We start from the raw sequence: 20,828 nt of genomic DNA, 5'->3' as shown, positions 1-20,828 counted from the left end.
TTTTAGCAATAAAGTGGGTTTTTTTACTTAAGGTATGTACATTGCTTTTTAGACATAATGCTATTGCACACTTAATAGACTACGATATAATTGTCCTTTGAAACATGCAGGAATTAGGGGCACTAACCCCTGCACAGTCAGAAATCCATGTATAACTTTTGATTCCCCCAAAACTTAACTAAAAATAGCCTACTGTGGACTGGAAGCCTTGCTGATAACAGTTGATTAAAACATATATTCTACATTATATTTACACATATTTTAATTCATTCAAGATATAGTGAATTAAAAATTTTTTTTATATTTCTATGTTATGTGGTTTGTGAGTTTCTCAAATTATGGCAAATCTTAAAACATTTTCCCCACATATTTATTGAAAAAAATCTGTGTGTAAGCAGACTCGCAATTCAAACTCATGTTGTTCAAGGGTTGATTGTATAGTGTAAACATAACTTAAACATAAATATAACATATGCACTGGGAAACCAAAAACTTTGTGTGACTCATTCTATTGCAATATTTGCTTTATTGCAGTGGTCTGGAACCAAACTCACAATAGCCCTAAGTTGTGTCTGTAGTATACCAGAGTATGGGTGATTAGGCACCCAAATGCTAATGCCTCTAATTGGTGGGATTATAAGTGACTGGTTTTTATAAACTGAAAGTGATAAAATACTGCATATGGGCAGGGATTGGGTCACTCCCATTTACATGTATTCCTTGTTCTCACCATGAACACCAAAAATGATTGATTCATAAGACAGTGGATTCTGTTCAAGACAAGAAATAGACCAGAGGTTCAGTGCTGCAGCTCATCAGAAGATATTAGATTTCTGAGATGATGTTCAACAGAAGAGGTGATGTGCTCAGCAAAGTGGGTGTTAGTAAGTGTCTCTTGCCCCCTTCTCTATCTAATCCCAGGCTTGGGGGTCTCCTCTCATTAAATTGAAAAACACTTTCAGAAAACAAGAGAATACAGTTTATTTTTTTTAATTTATTTAATTGGAGGCTAATTACTTTACAATATTGTAGCGGTTTTGCCATACATTGACATGAATTAGCCATGGATGTACATGTGTTCCCCATCATGAACCGCCCTCCTATCACCCTCCCCATCCCATCCCTCAGAGTCATCCCAGTGCACCAGCCCTGAGCACCCTGTCTCATGCATCGAACCTGGACTGGTGATCTGTTTCACATATGATAATATACATGTTTCAATTCTATTCTCTCAAATCATCCCACCCTCACCTTCTCTCACAGAGTCCAAAAGACTGCTCTATACATCTGTGTCTCTTTTGCTGTCTCGCATATAGGGTTATCATTTCCACCATCTTTCTAAATTCCATATATATATGCATTAGTATACTGTATTGGTGTTTTTCTTTCTGGCTTACGTCACTCTGTATAACAGGTTCCAGTTTCATCCACCTCACAGAACTGATTCAAATGTATTCTTTTTAATGGCTGAGTAATATTAAATCCCAATCCTTATTTACCAGGTTTTCATTTCCTCATCTTCGAGATAAGAATACTAGTCAATATGACCTCCTCTTCCAAGGTTCTCAAATTCTGTGACTCCAACTATGGAAAAAAGCAAGTCATGACCACCTCACCTGGACAGAGAAGAGCCTTTTCCATGTGACTCGTCTTGATGAAAGTGAAAGAGGAGACTGAAAAAGTTGGCATAAAGCTCAACATTCAGAAAACTAAGATCATGGCATCTGGTCCCATCACTTCATGGGAAATAGATGAGGAAACAGTGGAAACGGTGTCAGACTTTATTTTTTTGGGCTCCAAAATCACTGCAGATGGTGACTGCAGCCATGAAATTAAAAGATGCTTACTCCTTGGAAGGCAAGTTATGACCAACCTAGATAGCATATTCAAAAGCAGAGACATTACTTTGCCAACAAAGGTCCGTCTAGTCAAGTCTATGGTTTTTCCAGTGATCATGTATGGATGTAAGAGTTGGACTGTGAAGAAAGCTGAGCACAGAATTGATGCTTTTGAACTGTGGTGTTGAGAAGACTCTTGACAGTCCCTTGGACTGCAAGGAGATCCAACCAGTCCATTCTAAAGGAGATCAGTCCTGGGTGTTCTTTGGAACGACTGATGCTAAAGCTGAAATTCCAATACTTTGGCCACCTGATGCGAAGAGTTGACTCATTGGAAAAGACTCTGATGCTGGGAGGGATTGGGGGCAGGAGAAGGGGATGACAGAGGATGAGATGGCTGGATGGCATCACTGACTCGATGGCATGAATTTGAGTGAACTCCAGGAGTTGGTGATGGACAGGGAGGCCTGGCGTGCTGCAATTCATGGGGTCGCAAAGAGTTGGACATGACGGAGTGACTGAACTGAACTGATATAGTTAGGAAATTATACCCTTTCAGACAATTTTGATTAACTTAGAAACTATTGAATAACAGAAACATGACAGAAAGTGTCCCTCAGTTTTGTGAATACGCTTAGAGTTTCTCCATCAGGCTGTAAATCTCAAAGGCAAAACCGATCCCTCGAGTCTGGAAGCCCTGAGTGAACTGAATATCTAAACTTGTTCTCTGCCTCATTGTCAGGTACAGAAAGCCAAAACTGCAGAGCTTATATAGTTCTTCAGAAATGAGATCATGGAACTAAGTTGTTAGATGCAGAAAATTCCAAACAACCATATGAGTGACAAAACTAAGACTTTTTGAGTGCTAAGTATAATATTCCAAAATTGATTGCAATGTGATTTTTAGTGATTTTCCAACAAGAAAATAGTTTTTTATTCCCCTATTACTTCTTGAGTTTATCATGTAAAAACCATTTATAAAAGCCAGGTACTTAGACAATTTGATATTTTTATTTGCTGCATTAAATTCAGTGTACTTAATTATTACTTACTCTGTGGCAAAATTTACTAGGAGAGTTTATTTACTGAACCTGTGAATGCTCACCAATGCTTTTCTTCACTAGAGCCACTCCCCCACATTGCCACATGACTTACTTTCCTTTGAGGGGAGAGTATTTTTTTTTCTTCAGTATTAGTTTTCTTCAGTTTTTACTTGTCAAACTTCTCCACTTCAGATAAGTCTGATTTATCACTCATCTTGGCTAAAAGAAAGACTGAAAAAAACTTTTTTTTTAACTTAACTGGCAAAACTATTATCATGCTAAAGGATCACAACCCCAAATTCTCAAGTTTAATATCAATATGGATTTTACCTTCTGATTTTCAACAAGAAAACAGCACACATCTTAGGAAAGTCATGTTTTTATCAAAATGCTTTTGAATTGCACATCATTACCCTATTTCCAATAGTAAAAACCACTGAATCAGGATGCACTATAAATCAAGATGCTCTAAAACCCAGAGTTGATGTGTCTGACTCTCTTAAAAATCACAAGCAAGGTCAGTTGGAGGTAGGGATAAAAGTACAAGAGCAAATAGAGATAGAAGAAAAAATGACTAGGCTTAACCAGCTAATGAATTTGTAACAGGAGATAGCACTATTTGAACACTTTCACTTTATATGACATTTTTATTGGGGTTAGGGAGCAGCACACAGTAAAGGGTGGCATAAGTTGTACTGCATTTTTTTTTAAAGAAGAGACATTACTTTGCCAGCAAAGGTCCATCTAGTCAAAGCTATGGTTTTTCCAGTAATGTATGGATGTGAGAGTTGGACTATAAAGAAAGCTGAGGGCCGAAGAATTGATGCTTTTGAACTGTGGTATTGGAGAAGACTCTTGAGAGTCCCTTGTACTGCAAGGAGATCCAACCAGTCCATCCTAAAGAAAATCAGTCCTGAATATTCATTGGAAGGACTAATGCTGAAGCTGAAACTCCAATACTTTGGCCACCTGATGCAAAGAACTGACTCATTTGATAAGTCCTGATGCTGGGAATGATTGAAGGCAGGAGGAGAAGGGGATGACAGAGGATGAGATGGTTGGCTGGCATCACCACCTCAATGGGCATGAGTTTGAGTAAACTCCGGGATTTGGTGATGGACAGGGAGGCCTGGCATGCTGCAGTCCATGGGGTCGCAAAGAGTCAGACACGACTGAGCGACTGAACTGAACTAAATTGTACTAGTTTCTTTTCATTTGCCCAAAGATAATAGATCAAGGTGCTGCAATAAGGGAAGGGGGGATTTAATCCCGTTATAACTAATGACATGCCTCACAATAGCTCCTTGTGGGACTGGTTTGTAAATGCTGTAAGACAGCACGGCTAATTAAGATCAAACCAGGAACTTCAGCAGAATGGGATAAACCAAACAGAGTTGATTTTTATTTCACTATGTTTTCTCCTCAGGAGGAGAGAGGAGGACATGAAGCTAGGAGGTGAGGTACCCAGTGATTATTCTGGGTTTGTCCAGAGGAGACAGTAGGAGACCTCTGAGCCTGGAAAGGAGATCAGCCCTGGGATTTCTTTGGAGGGAATGATGCTAAAGCTGAAACTCCAGTACTTTGGCCACGTCATGCGAAGAGTTGACTCATTGGAAAAGACTCTGATGCCGGGAGGGATTGGGGGCAGGAGGAGAAGGGGACGACAGAGGATGAGAAGGCTGGATGGCATCACTGACTTAATGGACGTGAGTCTGGGTGAACTCCGGGAGTTGGTGATGGACAGGGAGGCCTGGCGTGCTGCGATTCACGGGGTCGCAAAGAGTCGGACACGATTGAGCGACTGAACTGAACTGAACTGAGCCCGGAAAGCACAGCTCTTCTGAGCGTGTCTGGTCTCACCCGGTGGAGTAAGGCATGTCTAGTGCCTACACTAGAATGGAGAAGCCCCCAAACAGCCAGACGTCCCAAATATGCCTTCTCTCCGTCGGGGTCACCCTAGGACCCTCCTTGACAAGTGATTGGCCGCCAATCTCCAGAGGGCAGAAAATAGGGACTTCAAATAATAAGAGGGCTGGGCAAATAAGCCATGCTGTTAGCAGCAATTTGCTTACATTTTAAAATAACTATCATCATTGTTGGGAGCCCAGTCCAACCGAACAGTCACAGGAGCGGAGGGAGCAAAGGGCCAGCCCCAGAGTGCTCATTCCGAGACCCAAACTCCTCGTCCCCTCAGCATCGGACCTACAGCCGCATCGGACGGCCGCTCTTGGGGCTCCTGCCTCCGGACCTGCCAGGGACCGACCCGAGAAGGATCCGAATCCAGCTCAGAAGGCGGCGCTGTGAAGACAAAAGCCTGCACTAGCCAGAACGCGCCGCTACAAGTCGCGCGTCCAACTTCCACCCTTCCAATTTCTGCAGGCCGGATTCGCCAGCCCCGCGGCCACCACGCCCTCCTCTCCCCATAGCCCTCTAGCTCTGGCGGGGCCGCACATCCTCACCCGAAGACTTGAAGACCAGAGAAAGGTAGACTACTGCACCGACACCGCTTCACACTCTGAAGGAGGTTAGTGTTACCGTGAGGAGCTCCTGCAGTTATAAGTTGCGTGGCAGGCCCCGCCCCCCAAACCCACCCTAACAATCTCTGATTGGTCAAGAAATCCTAGATCCGCCTCCTTGCCCCTCCCACCGCTTTAGCCTTGCTAGCCTTAGTCCACTATTTCTCCTCTACTCAGGACCTCACCCCTGCAACCTGGTGTTAATACTGTCATACCAGATTCGCTTCCCCAGTGCCAAGTCGGTCAGTCGCGTCCGACTCTTTGTGACCCCATGAACTATACATTCCATGGAATTCTCTAGGCCAGAATACTGGAATGGGTAGCCTTTCCCTTCTCCAGGGGATCTTTCCAACCCAGGTCTCCCACATTGTAGGCGGATTCTTTACCAGCTGAGCCACAAGGGAAACCCAGGAATACTGGAGTGGGTAGCCTATCCCTTCTCCAGGGGATCTTCCCGACCCAGGAATCTAATCTGGGTCTCCTGCACTGCAGGCTGATTCTTTACCAACTGAGCTATCAGAGTTTAATAAGGTCATACCAGATTTGCCTTCCTAGGCCCCATTCAAACTCACTCTGATTCCTCCAGGGATTGATGGCTGGCCTAACTCCCCTGCTTCTCCCACTACGTCCATTCTGAGGGTCCACTTCCCTTCCTCCTATGTATGCTCACTCCTCCATGATAATAGGGACCTTTACAATAAGTAGATACATCTTACTCAGTTAGCTTTATATCTGTCTGAAGCTCCGAGATCCAAGCTGAAGGAGTCTTAATCAGATACTCCCTGCTTTTTATAGCCATAGGAGCTATACGTTGTGACGACCAAACAGTGATTTGGAAGCAATGTTCAGTGTTGTCTGTTCTAATTCTGCGAGGTCATGGGGGAGGGATGTTCATGAAGAGGGTGAGCGGTTTGGGGTCATTCACTCTCTCAGCTGAGCATTTCTGTGACAGTGGTGGGCTCCTATGTAAGTTATATTTTCCGATTTTCAGCCAGTGAACATGGTAACAGTCAGTTTAGGGTAATCAGAGAATCTGCTGAGGCTATTCATCTTGATTTTCTCCAATCTTGATCATTTTGCTTGATCCACAGTAGTTGCTTAAACACCCATCTTTAGATTGAAGTAGTAAGTCCAGGGGAGAAGGCAATGGCACCCCACTCCAGTACTCTTGCCTGGAAAATCCCATGGATGGAGGGGCCTGGTAGGCTGCAGTCCATGGGGTCACTAAGAGTCGGACACGACTGAGCGACTTCACTTTCACTTTTCACTTTCATGCATTGGAGAAGGAAATGGCAACCCACTCCAGTGTTCTTGCCTGGAGAATCCCAGGGACGGGGGAGCCTGGTGGGCTGCCGTCTGTGGGGTCGCACAGAGTCAGACACGACTGAAGCGACTTAGCAGCAGCAGCAGCAGCAAGTCCAGGATAGAGCAGAATTTTTGGACAGCAGCACCACCCAGTGTCTATGTTGGGGAGAAAAGTGAGGATCTGGTAGTTACTTGCAAGAACTCAGTCTTCAAGGTGATTTTCTGTATATTCACCCAGAACCTTAGAATGTTAAGATAAAATGAAGATAGGACTATATCTTCAGCTTGTACTCCATATTTTCTATATGGCTCTTGTATTGTGGAAGAGATCTACATAGATCATCAATCACTGTCTCCTCAAGCATTTCTTCCACATCTCTTCCACCTCCTCCACATCTCTTCATTTATTTTTCTATGCTCTTGTAGCATGGGGTGCAAACTTGAGAGTTTTGTGTGTTTGTTGGGTGAACTTGTAAAACAGAAAAACAAGCTCATTCAACAAATGACATTCACTGAGTACCTACAATGTCCCATACATTAAATATAATAAACACCAGTGTTTCTGCCACTCTGATTTGGATGTTGTTGATATTTAGGTATATTTATTGTCTTTTTTTTTTTTAAGGAATAAAAACATTACAGAAAAATTCAGGTTTTCTTAACCTTCACCCCATTTCCACTCCCCTCTCACTTTCCCAGGGGTACTCTTATCCTGAATGTGATATGTAGTTCCTAGCCAAGTTTTCTATCATTACAGATTTATATGATCTGTTTCCAGGAGCAACGTGGACAATATTTTTGTCCAGTGCTCCAGGTGTAAGACTGAATTTCCACATCTCTTGGGTTGACAGGAAGCTCCAGACAGGCACCTCCCCACTCCTGCCCCAAACTCCAAAGTCTATCTTAAATCTATCCACCTCAAATCCTTAGAATTCCTCTCACATCCACTCTTTCATGTTTCCATACAAATTTTAAAATTTTTCGTACTTGTTCTGTGGAAAATGTCACTGATAATTTAATTTTAAATCTGTAAGTTGCTTTGGTAGTGTATTCATTTTTACAATATTTATTCTCAATTTTTCACCATTGAGAATGACGTTTGCTATGGGTTTGTTGTATATGGCCTTTATTGTGTTGAAATAGGTTCCCAAGAATGTTTTAAGAATAAGAAATATAACAGCATGTTCCAGCTGCTGGAAAGGTAACTGATTACAATGAAATAAACATAATGAAATGTTTTTGGTTAAGATATGTGTGTGTGTGTGTGTGTGTGTGTGTGTGTGTGTGTGTGTTTATACACACAGGTTGGCACTGATACAAGTCTGGAATATTATGTACCAAAATATTAGTGGTATTTATCAGTGTTAGGATATAGTATGTGTGTGTGTGCCAGTCACTCAGTCATGTCTGATTCTTTGTGACCCCATGGACTATAGCCCAACAGGCTTCTCTGTCCATGGAATTCTCCAGGCAAGAATACTGCAGTAGGTAACCATCCCTTTCTCCAGGGGATCTTCCTGACCCAGGGATCAAATTCAGGTCTCCTGAATTGCAGGCAGATTCTTTACTATTTGAGCCACCAGGGAAGCCCCAGGATATTCTATACTTTTCCTAATAATTTTTCTTATATTTACTATTTTTTCTACTATGAGCATACACAACTTAGGCAATAAAAAATAAGTTAAAGGATTGGGAAAATAAATATTCCCAGAAAGTTCAATAGAAAAAAATTGTGGTAGAAAAGAAGTTGAATTATTTTCAGAACAAAGTACATTTCTAAAGCAACATATGAATTCAGTTAACAGTATGATCATGAGAACTATCTCATTGTTCTTTGTTTCTTCCAATGGAAGGGCCAAAATCTGGGACCACCCTAAAACAAAAAAGATGCCTAAAAATAGAAAGCCTATCTCCCATAATCATTATTTTCAACAGCTATCATTTCTGCTCTTTAGATGTTTCTTGAGTATCAAGAGTGCTGTTTCACATCATGCTTTCGTGTGGATTCAGATACAGTCTCCTCAATGAAAAGCAACATTATCTGTAATAGTAGTAGCAGTATCTTTACAGCATTAATTATGGATTTACCCAGTAAAATAGATTGTGACTCTCACAGGAGAATGTGTAGTTAAGGGTGTCTTGGAAGCTTGTTCTTCAAATCTGGAGGATAAGCCATCTACCCTCATTAAAGCCATTTCAGAACTGGAAATTGATAAGCCAACCAATGGGCCTTTTTCACTGTCTTTTACTAAAATGGTGGCCCATCTTAGAGTCCAAGTGTGTAAGTCTGAGAAGTTGGAGCATTTCTAAGAATATGTGTTGTGTTTTAAATATCCTCTAAGACAGGCTCATACAAGTAAGTCTCCAAGTCTCTTTCACATCTTTGACTGTCCTCCAAAAGAGGTAAGCCACCAACAATGCATAAGAATGCCAGTTTTCCCACCTCTTCTCCATTCCAATTTGTTTCCAAACTTCTTGTTCTTTGCCAATATGATTGATGAGAAACAGTATATCATTGTAATTATAATTTGCACTTCTGTTATTGTCAGTGAGGTGAAATATTTTCTTGTATATTTGAGAGACATTGTCTTTTGATGAACAATGTTTTACCATTTTTCTACTGGGTTGGTGGTCATTGGTCTTTTCTTTATGAATCCACAGAGGTTTGCTATATATTGAAGACCTTAGTAAGGTACAGTTTCAAGCATGAAAAGAAGACAGAAAAGGATAAAAACCTTTTATCAAATGTGTCCCCCCAAATGTTCATTGCAATACATGTTATTAAGATACTCAAGATTTCTTTCCAAAATATATTAAAAGAAATTCTTTGCTTCCTTCCTCCACTGAAAATTAGAGAGCATCTTCAGTGTGGCAGACTCTAGGCAAAGCCTTTGGTTTACAGACATCAAAGTGAAAAGTGAAGGTGTTAGTTGCTCAGTCCTGTCGGACTCTGTGATTCCATGGATTGTAGCCCACCAGGCTCATCTGTCCATGGAATTATTCCTGCAAGAATACTGGAGTGGATAGCCATTCCCTTCTGCAAGGGACCTTCCTGACTCAGGGATCGAATCTGGGTCTCCTGCATTGCAGGCAGGTTCTTTACCATCTGAGCCACCAGGGAAAGACAAAGACAAACCTAGAGACAGGTCTTGATGTACAAACAGTAGAAGATACCACGGAATTTTCATGACTAAATGGCCCCTCACTTGTTTCAACTTGAAAAGAATATATATATTCAGGGAGAATGAGCAATGCATTCATTAGGCAGGACACAGTGGTGAGAGAAGAGGAGGAATCAGGAGAGCAGTTCAAGGATCTGCCATGAGAAGTGAGTGGGTAGTGTCCCTTTTCCTTAGAGAGAACATTGTAAGAGGAGCCAGGACTGCCCCTACATGGTGCCTGACCCCTCGCTGTGGGATGAGAAACAGGGAGGATTGTCTGAGCAGGTGCAGGTCCTGTCAGGGAAAGATCCTCTTTGCTGGGCAACTGTGTGGACAGTGAAATGGTAAAGTGTGCCACCACAGCGACTGAGACAAGAGCAGCGTGGCAGAAAGAATGACGACACTGGCGCAGACAAGTGGTTTGTCTCCTCAGCCAGAGGTCTATCAGGGGCTGCCTTCCCTTAGAAGAGGGGCAGGGGCTTGGCGCCACAGGTGCGCCTTTCCACCTTCACTCCCATGGCCCCAGAAACAATGAAAGCAGAACTGCAGAGGGCTGCCCAGAACCTCTGGGGTGGTCTGGCCTCAAATTGCTTCTCCTCTCCTCCTTTTCTGATATTTCCTCTACCTCACCTGACTTTTTATGCTGGCAATATGGTTGGTGTAAGAAGGCCTTAAGAACATCCAAGAAAAGAAGAGAAGTTAAAGGCAAAGGAGAAAAGGAAAGATATAAGCATCTGAATGCAGAGTTCCAAGAAGCAAGGAGAGATAAGAAAGTCTTCTTAACAGAACAATGCAAAGAAATAGAGGGAAAAAAATAGAATGGGAAAGACGAGATATCTCTTCAAGAAAATTATAGATACCAAGGGAATATTTCATGCAAAGATGAGTGCAATAAAGGACAGAAATGGTATGGGCCTAACAGAAGCAGAAGAGATTAAGAAAGGTGTCAAGAATACACAGAAGAACTGTACAAAAAAGGTCTTAATCACCTGGATAACCAGGATGCTGTGATCACTCACCTACAGCCAGACATTCTGGAGTGTGAAATCAAGTGGGCATCAGGAAGCATCACTAAAAACAAAGCTAGTGGAGATGATGGGATTCCAGCTGAGCTATTTCAAATCTGAGGATGCTGTTAAAGTGCTGCACTCAATATGCCAGCAAATTTGGAAAACTCAGCAGTGGCCACAGGACTGGAAAAGATCAGTTTTCATTCCAATCCCAGAGAAGGGCAATGCCAAAGAATGTTCAAACTACCTCACAATTTCACTCATTTCACATGCTAGCAAGGTAATGCTCAAAATCCTTCAAGCTAGTCTTCAACAGTACATGAACAGAGAACATCCAGATATTCAAGCTGATTTAGAAAAGGCAGAGGAATCAGAGATCAAATTGCCAACCTCCATTGGAGCATCAATAAAGCAAGGTAATTCCACAAAAACATCTACTTCTGCTTCATTGACTACACTGAAGTCTTTGACTGTGTGGATCACAACAAACTGAAAAATTCTTAAAGAGATGGGAATACCAGATAACCTTACATGTCTCCTAACAAACCTGTATGCAGGTCAAGAAGTAACAGTTAGAACCGAACATGAAACAACAGACTGGTTCAAAACTGGGAAAGGAGTATGTCAAGGCTATATATTGTCACCCTGCTTATTTAACTTATATGCAGAGTACATCATGCAAAATGACAGGCTGGATGAAGTTCAAGCTGGAATCAAGATTGACAGGAGAAATATCAGTAACTTCAGATATGCAGATGACACCATCCTAATGGCAGAAAGCAAAGAGGAACCAAGAGCCTCTTAATGAGGGTGAAAGAGGAGAGTGAAAAAGCTGGCTTAAAACTCAACATTCAAAAAACGAAGATCACAGCATCCGGTCTTATCATTTCATGGCAAATAGATGGGAAAAAATGGAAACAGTGAGAGACTTTATTTTCTTGGGCTCCAAAATCACTGCAGATGGTGACCACAGCCATGAAATTAAAAGACTCTTGCTCCTTGGAAGAAAAGCTATGACCAACCTAGACAGTGTATTAAAAAAGCAGAGACATCACTTTGCTGACAAAGGTCCATATAGTCAAAGCTATGGTTTTTCTGGTAGTCATGTATGGACGTGAGCGCTGGACCATAAAGAAAGCAGAGAACTGAAGAACTGAGGCTTTAGCACTGTGGTGCTGGAAGACTCTTGAGAGTCCTTTGGATAGCAAGGAAATAAAATGAGTCAATCCTAAAGGAAATCAATCCTGAATATTCATTGGGAGGACTTATGCTCAAGCTGAAGCTTCAATACTTTGGCCTCTTGATGCGAGCTGACTCATTGGAAAAGACCCTGATGTTGGGAAAGATTGAGGGGCAGGAGGAGTAGGGAGCAACAGAGAATGAAATGGTTGGATAGCATAATCATCAAGTCAATAGACACGAGTTTGAGCAAACTCCAGGAGATGGTGAAGGACAGGGAAGCCTGGAGTTCCTTCAGTTCATGTGGTTGCAAAGATTCTGACAGGACTGAGCAACTGAACAACAATATGTGGTGAGGCATAAAGAGGGGCCCACAATGAGATAGTTTGGCATTTAACCCATTCTTATTCAGTGCTGCTTTCTTAACTCTCTTCCATTTCATATTCCATTTTAGGTGATAAATAAGGAAACCCTGTGGTGGGGGTATGGGAGTGTGTGTATGGGCGGGGGGAGGGAGGTATTTAAGGGTACAAAGATATCTGAGTACTCATCCTCTTCTATGAGTACAGAATTGTTTTCTACATACCCATAAGCAGGCCCTTGCATATTTAGGTGTAGAAAATATTGTGGGCATTCAGAGGGGAGGCAGGGCATAAGAATGGCATATGTACACACCTGCCTAGTATGGTATTAATATGCTTCTCTCCATACATCTGTGCTTTCCCTGTATTCTCTACCCACCTTATCTTCAACTATTTCTGTGAAAGAAATAAAGTAGGCAATAAGGGCCAGAGACTTAGAGAAGAACAAGACCAAGGTGTTTGACATTGATCAGTACATCCGATCAGAGCAGATTTCCAGAATCCCTAACCCATTCACTGGGCAAATGGATTGCTGGGAAGGACGGTTTGGAGGGGCTTGAGAAACCTGTATGCAGGTCAGGAAGCAACAGTTAGAACTGGACATGGAACAACAGACTGGTTCCAAACAGGAAAAGGAGTACGTCAAGGCTGTATATTGTCACCCTGCTTATTTAACTTATATGCAGAGTACATCATGAGAAACGCTGGGCTGGAGGAAGCACAAGCTGGAATCAAGATTGCCGGGAGAAATATCAATAACCTCAGATATGCATATGACACCACCCTTATGGCAGAAAGTGAAGAACTAAAGAGCCTCTTGATGAAAGTGAAAGAGGAGAGTGACAAAGTTGGCTTAAAGCTCCACATTCAGAAAACTAAGATCATGACATCCGGTCCCATCACTTCATGGCAAATAGATGGGGAAACAGAGGAAACAGTGGCTGACTTTATTTTTCTGGGCTCCAAAATCACTGTGGATGGTGAGTGCAGCCATGAAATTAAAAGACACCTGCTCCTTGGAAGGAAAGTTATGAGCAACCTAGACAGCATATTAAAAAGCAGAGACATTACTTTGTCAACAAAGGTCCGTCTAGTCAAGGCTATGGTTTTTCCAGTAGTCATGTATGGATGTGAGAGTTGGACTATAAAGAAAGCTGAGCGCCAAAGAATTGATGCTTTTGAACTGTGGTGTTGGAGAAGACTCTTGAGACTCCCTTGGGCTGCAAGGAGATCCAGCCAGTCCATGCTAGAGGAGATCAGTCCTGGGTGTTCATTGGAAGGACTGATGTTGAAGCTGAAACTCCAATACTTTAGCCACCATGCAAAGAGCTGACTCATTGGAGGCTTTCCTTGTAGCGCAGTCAGTAAAGAATCTGCCTGCAGTGCAGGAGACCCAGGTTCAAACCCTGGTTTGGGAAGATCCCCTGGAGAAGGAAATGGCAAACCACTCCAGTATCCTTGCCTGGATAATCTCATGGACAGTGCAGCCTGGTGGGCTGCAGTCCATGGGGTCTCAAAGAGACAGGCGCGACTGAGCGACTAATACTTGCTGCTGCTAAGTCGCTTCAGTCATGTTCGATTCTGTGCAACCCCGCAGACGGCAGCCCAACAGGCTCCCCCATCCCTGGGATTCTCCAGGCCAGAACACTGGAGTGGGTTGCCATTTCCTTCTCCAATGCATGAAAGTGAAAAGTGAAAGTGAAGTCGCTCAGTAAGTGTCCGACTCTTCGTGACCCCATGGACTGCAGCCTACCAGGCTCCTCCGTCCATGGGATTTTCCAGGCAAGAGTACTGGAGTGGAGTGCCATTGCCTTCTCCGGACTAATACTTACTTACTAATATTTACTGATGCTGGGAAAGATTGAGGGCAGGAGAAGGGGACGACAGAGGATAAGATGGCTGGATGGCATCACCGACTCAGTGGACATGGGTTTGGGTGGACTCTGGGTGTTGGTGATGTACAACCTGGCGTGCTGTGGTTCAGGGGGTCGCAAAGAGTTGGACGCGACTGAACTGAACTTTCATGGAAGGGCTTCTCTCATGGAAGGGATGCATAGTTTCAGAATAGACGAGAATTTACCTTCCTGTGTCAGTCTTGAGCCTGTCGGTCCTGAGCCTCTTTCCCGACCTTTACCCACACCCCTAACCCCACCCATAGCTGCGGACCTCGGACTTCGGAGAGCGGAATGTGTAAATCTACATTTTGGTACCTGTCTGCCTCATCAGGTCAGAGCTGATTCACTGACGCCACGTCCCGAAACCTGTACACATTTCAGTTCAGGGGAAAATACTGTAGGTTTGCGGTAGGGGAGCTCTCTAAGAGAAAGGAACTAATACCAGATCCTTTCATTTAGTCGGCTTCTCACCGACCGGCGAGGCTTTCTCCATATCCAAACCTCGCCCACTCCAGCAGCGTAAACAGCCAGGGCGGGCGGGACCCGGCTCGCCGGAAGAGGAAGGAGCGGCGCTATGCAAAGCGTGGTATCACTCCGCTTCCGTAAAGCCGGATCCTCTTCAACTCCCCTCTAGCAGCTCTGGTTGTCTGTGTTGTTTCTTGGGATGAGGCGAGACAAAGTCTGCGGAGGAAATGGTGGCTGTTAAAGAGTTACTAGGAGCGGGTCCCTGAGGTGTCCTCGGGACAAGAAGAAGGAAATACCAAAAAGTGACAATCGTATGCCAATTGCGGTCTTTCATCTGATAAAGTAGGTATCTCGTCCTGAGTCCCAGGTGCCGGGCCCGTCTCCAAACAGTCGGCGCCATTGTCTCATGTCCTTGAGCTCATCTGTCTTTCCCTCTTTCGTAGGTGTCTGCACCCCTTCGAGGCAAGGAAATGAGAAAGCTACTTCTCGTCCAAGCGGAGCAGGTCAATGAAGAGGTGGGCACTGTTTGGGAGTGTGGATACGGGTGTCAGAGGTGAACGTGGGCGATGTGACTTGGTCCTGGGGCGAACGGGGTTGGTGAGAGGGAAAGAGGGACAGTGGTCATTTGCGTGGCATACAATGATAAATGAATTATCTGCTTCTTGCTAGCTTGACTTCCAGACACTGCACCCCGCCACCATGTTTGGGGAGGGAAAGGAGAGTAGTAGCGGCCTCTAGCGGAGGAATGGTGGATTACAGTAATAGGAGGAGGGGCTCCTGCTATTCGTGAGAGCAGTTGTCTGGAGAGCCCTGGGGAGACTGTGAAAAGAGGTTGTAAGTGTTTGGCCCTGTATTAGAAGAGAGCCTCCTGTCCTGATTACTAGGCTGAGTATTAATAACCAAGTCTCTCCCACTGTCTTTTCATTGGGTCATTGAGTGTGTATCATGCGTTTATTTGTGTAGGTCTGTTTCTACGTTTGTGGTTCTCCATGTTTCTGTAAACATGATCTGTAGGGGGCAGTGAATCTCAAAAGGAGGAGTAAGAAAAAGAAAATTGGCATAACCTCTGTAGAGAGGGCAGTGCTTCGGTGTGGTAGGTGGCTAGGACTAGAGCAGGTAGGGATCTAGGGGTAACTCCTTTCTGCTGGCTTTCCAAACCATCTTCCCTTTTCCTATAGTGTTGAAGAAAATGATAGGCTTTGGGGAGAAGAAGGAAACATAAGAACAAGAAAATAATACTTTTCATTGATTTCCAAAACAATTTCAGTGGTTTGAGCATTCCATCCTTACTACCAGCAGCACAGTCTTGCAGCGATTTTTGAGTTGTCTCTGCAGGGGAATTGTCAGACTGAGAATGGAGCAGAGGAGCTTGGGGCTTGGGGGAGGAGAGGAAGAAAGAAATTTTCGGCAGTCAGGTACTTGTATCCAGAAAGGATCAGTGTCTTAGGTGCTGATATCTACCAAGGACTCAATCTCCATTGTCTTCTGTATCTGTATTTATTTATTTATCTCTGCACTTGTGAGTCTTTGTGTATAGATCTGTCTTTAGATTTGCGGACCTCTCAGTTGTTGTGAAGACTTGTAAATGGGAACTCAGCTTGAAGCTTGGAAATAAGGAGGAAGAGAAATGTGCCCTGTATCTGTTTAGATTGGTGGGAGGGTAGAGTGATTGAGACTAGGGAATTATCTGTCTCTTCTGTTTTGTCAGTTTACTAACCTGTTTGGTCTTCTGCCTGGAGAAGGCAATGGCATCCCACTCCAGTACTCTTGCCTGGAAAATCCCATGGACGGAGGAGCCTGATGGGCTATAGTCCATGGGGTCGAGAAGAGTCGGACACAACTGGGCGACTTCACTTTCACTTTCATGCATTGGAGAAGGAAATAGCAACCCACTCCAGTGTTCTTGCCTGGAGAATCCCAGGGACAGGGGAGCCTGGTGGGCTGCCATCTATGGGGTCGCACAGAGTCGGACACGACTGAAGTGACTTAGCAGTAGCAGTAGCAGTTGGTCTTCTGCCAATTTAGGTGGAAGCCTTCCTAAGCTTTAGAGGTATAGAAGGGTAATACCTGCTTTTGTTACTTCCCACTTGGTTTTCCTAGCCAAGTTCTGAAACAGAGAAATGTTAGGGCAGTTTCTGAAGAGGAATATGATGGGAAACAGGGAGGAGGAGTGGTACTGAATGAAGCAGGGCAATGGGGGAAAGGGACAAGAAGGAGGGAAACACTAGACACACTACAAATGTAGGGACCAGGGACCAAGGTCAGTCTACCAAGAGATCAGTTTTCATATCTTCCTGTTTATTTGTCCATAGATCTGCCTTTTAGGTCTGCTGTGAGTCTTATCATCACTGGAAACAAGGAAAGGAGGAGGAAATTACTGCAGATCAGTGAAGGTTTGTGTGTGTGGAGACTTCCTCAGTAGACCTGTAGGATGAAGTAGTGGAGATCTGCCTGGGTGCAGCAGAGGTAAAGTGCCAGCCTAGGGATTCTTCAGCCTCTCTCACTCCCATCCAACTTTTCCACTCTCCATGCTCTTGTTTTGTGTCTGGAAAAAACATTGATTTTACCTGCAATAGTAGGGAACATGAAATGGAGGAAGAGTTTGCTAATTATCTGCCTTTTCCACTTAGCCCTGAATTTCCATACTTTTCTCTTTCCATGTTGTGCTAATCAACATGGAAAAAAGTTAGAAAAAGACTTAAAGTCCCATTTCCTTCCTCCACTCCTAGGTCCAACTTCAGTGGCAGATCTGGTGGCCTTGGAGTGGCTGAAGACCACCACCCTCCACAGGGCTGTGCTCAGGCACACAGCCATCCTTCCCTTCCCTGAGTGAGCTTCCTCTGCGCGTTGTTTATATCACTGGCAGAGCCTGTAGTTTGAAAGGGGGCTGAGTGACAACTGGACTTTGTATGAAAACACCAACCTGGGAGAGATCTTCAGTCAAGGCTGAGACAGGGGTGGGGATATATAACTTGGCCTCGCCTGTAACTTGGATTGTGATTGACTTTGGTGCTGAGGCAAGGGCAGAGGAGGGCCTGAGGTTGGCCTGAAAGCTGGCATCCGTGGCCCTGCCAACACTAAAGCCAAGGCTAAGGTCCAAGCCAAGGCGGTGGCTGAGGCAGAACTGAAAACAGGACTGGTAACCCAGGCCAAGGCTGGGGATAGAGCAGTGGCCAGGACACAGTGACCTATGCTGAGGCCATGGCTCTGACAAGGCGAGTGAGCAAGATGGAATCTAAGACTAAGACTAGAGTCATGGCTGAGACCAAGGCAACCCCCCTGACAGAACCTAGTGTAGTGTCCCAAACCAAATCAAAGGCCATGCCTATGTCCAGGCTCAGTGCTGTCACCCATTATAAAGTGAAGGCTGGTGCTGGAAGGGAAGCCAATATCGGTTCCAAAGACAACATTGGGTCCAGGTCCCAGAGAAGGAGCAAGGCCAGCATCAAGTTGAAGGCTGGGGACAGAGCTGGTACTGTAACTCAGTTCAGTGATGAGGATGGAAAAAATGTCTGTTCTTGGTTTTGGACTGGAGAAGAGCCTAGTGTAGGATCCTGGTTCTGGCCTAAAGAAGACAACCCATTTCAAGTGTATAAGCCTCCAGCTAAGATCCAGGAAATGCCCAAGCCTACACCCAAACCTGAACTCACTGTAAAGCAAAAAGCAAAAGCATGGTCAAGGGCCAGGTTTTGTGTCCTAGTTCCGGTAGATGGAGGGGAGCAATCCTTACCTCCAGGAGGGAATTGGACTCTTGTTGATACCTTGATTGAAACTCCTCTAGGGATTCGACCTCTGACCAAGATCCCACCGTGTAATGGGCCTTACTTTCAGACTTTAGCTGAGCTCAAAAATCAGGTTAAATGTAGGGAAAAGTATAGGCCCAATCCAAAAACCTGTCGCTGCAAATCATATGTTTTTAGTTTAGAGCCTAAAGAGTTTGATAAACTTGTTGCCCTGCTTAAATTAACTAGGGATCCTTTCATTCATGAAATAGCTACAATGATAATGGGTATCAGTCCTGCTTATCCATTTACCCAAGATATAATTCATGATGTAGGTATTACTGTTATGATTGAAAACTTGGTCAATAATCCCAATGTTAACGAACACCCTAGAACTTTAAATATGGTGGATGACAGCTCTGAGTTTTCTGGAGAACCACAAATAGGAGAGTTGTACATAAATCAAGTTTGTAGGGACATAATCACTTATCCTTTGAACTCCACCATGCAGCTGGATGGATTAAAATTATTAGTGCAGCTGAGTGTAAGGTTTGAGTACCACCATATAATTGTCAATTACATTCTAGATTTCCTCACTTTGTTAAACAAGGGAAGTGTTAAAACCAAGCTTTATGTTTTAAAAGTGTGTTTGCACTTGTCTAAAAATCAAGCCAATACAAGAGAACTGATCAGTGCCAAAGTGTTGTCATCATTGGTTGCACCCTTTAACAAAAATGAGTCAAAGGCCAGTATTCTTAATATCATTGAAATATTTGAGAATATAAATTTCCAATTTAAAAAGAAGGTGAAGCTATTTACCAAGGAAGAGTTCACTAAATATGAACTTATTTCCATATTTGAGGGCGCAAAAGAGTTTGGTCAGAAACTACAAGACTTAGCAGAGCATAGTGATCCTGAGGTGAGAGATAAAGTTATAAGATTAATACTCAAACTCTGAATAGCTGTATGTTCTCACAAAACCTTTAGCAGTTTTTTTGGTATTGTAGTTTGAAACCAATGCAACTTAAAAGTTCAGTATTTATGCTATCTGTGCTGATTGAAGGAGCCAATTTTATGGATACCAAATGATCTTGAGAGCTTGAATGTTTGTTGGTTTTCATTGTGCTATATAAGTTCAGATATTTTTAGTATTTTTGCATTATGACCTGATAATGAACCTATTCATTCTGAGTAAGTTATACTTCTGTGCTTTATATTAACATAAGTGTATTCATTTAATATTTCAATTACATGTGAATAAAGTTGCATGCTAAAACTGGTGAAAACATTGTCCTAGTTCTTCAGTTGAAATCTAGTCAGAGGGATAAAGCACAAATAACAGGATTAAAAAGAGCACAGTCCATGTCTGTAGCAGGGTACAAAAAACAAGTTTATGTTGACAGATCCTTTAGTTTCAACATGTTCAAGAAGGAGAATCACCCTACACAAGAAGACAGGACTGTGTCTTAGCTGACATCTGGGCAGATCTGGGAAAAGGGGTGAAGACATAGACTTTAGGAGTAAAGGGACACAGATGCTTTCTTTCTATTTTTTTTTTTTTTTACACAGATGCTTTCATTCCAGTCTGAGTTTCAGAACTTGTGCTTAGCCTTTCACATATGATATCTCATCAGGAAGATTTATAACCTTCAAGAAAATTCCTGGTTCTCATCCCCAACTAGCAAAGCCATGTTAGTGTGGTTCTAAAAGGACCCAGTCTCATTGTGTCCTCAACATTCACATGCTCATCTTTGGGGTACCAAGTTTACTGCTTCATCTGAGGCTCCCTCCCCCTGTATTCCTGGGTCTCAGAGGAGTGCCTTTCTAAGGTCTAACCACAGAAATTGCTTCATGGATAATCTCATTTGCCCCATCTTTATGACTGTTCTCATATTTGCTTTTATTTGCTGACCAATGCTTTGGACTTGGTGATTTACACCTATGCTTGATGACAGTGCCCTGTTTGTGCTGATCCCTTTTGATCAGAGCTCAGCTCTATGAGACAGCCACAGGGTACCAAAGTCCTTTAGGAGTGTGTGGTTAGGAAGAAATTAATTCCCCTAATCCCACTATTTTATTTATTTGTACAGTTTACAGAGCTGAAGCCATGTTGTCCATACTACCTCAGCTCCTCCTGTTTATACCTAACAGAACCTAGGTTCTGGTTAAGAGTTTGTGGCATAGAATGCCAGAGTTTAGATTGGGATCTCGGGTCCCCTTTGCCTCTCCTACCTTTTATCTCCTTTGCTGTTATCATCCTCTTTCCTTAACTGCCAGCATTGGAAAATTGAGTATTGGAAAATGCAGTGTACATATACTGGTCTTCCTATTG

At 43.3% G+C, this 20,828-nt stretch overlaps 3 protein-coding genes across 3 annotated transcripts in view; all 3 read left to right on the top strand.

The window, feature by feature from the left end:
* The first annotated feature begins 4,323 nt into the window (after positions 1-4,323).
* ARMCX5 (armadillo repeat containing X-linked 5) lies at positions 4,324-19,804 on the top strand. Its single transcript, XM_070366578.1, is given in 7 exon segments — positions 4,324-4,336; positions 5,076-5,181; positions 5,308-5,405; positions 5,575-5,639; positions 15,218-15,289; positions 17,797-17,950; positions 17,953-19,804. Coding segments are annotated over 7 exon segments (2,010 nt in total). The 3' UTR covers positions 19,455-19,804.
* Positions 15,055-20,828, top strand: part of GPRASP2 (G protein-coupled receptor associated sorting protein 2) — an 85,150-nt gene continuing 79,376 nt past the window's right edge. Inside the window, exons 1-2 of the mRNA XM_070366102.1 lie at positions 15,055-15,116; positions 15,218-15,289. The gene's annotated coding sequence lies outside the window, so the exon portion shown is untranslated. The remainder of the gene's footprint in view (positions 15,117-15,217; positions 15,290-20,828) is intronic.
* The window catches only part of GPRASP3 (G protein-coupled receptor associated sorting protein family member 3), a 108,325-nt gene continuing 102,553 nt past the window's right edge, over positions 15,057-20,828 (top strand). Inside the window, exons 1-2 of the mRNA XM_070366110.1 lie at positions 15,057-15,116; positions 15,218-15,289. The gene's annotated coding sequence lies outside the window, so the exon portion shown is untranslated. The remainder of the gene's footprint in view (positions 15,117-15,217; positions 15,290-20,828) is intronic.

This window comes from Bos mutus, chromosome X, assembly GCF_027580195.1.
Source record: "Bos mutus isolate GX-2022 chromosome X, NWIPB_WYAK_1.1, whole genome shotgun sequence".
Lineage (NCBI taxonomy): Eukaryota > Metazoa > Chordata > Mammalia > Artiodactyla > Bovidae > Bos > Bos mutus.
Note: the sequence above shows the minus strand (reverse complement) of the source record. Positions and strands in the feature narration are given on the sequence as shown.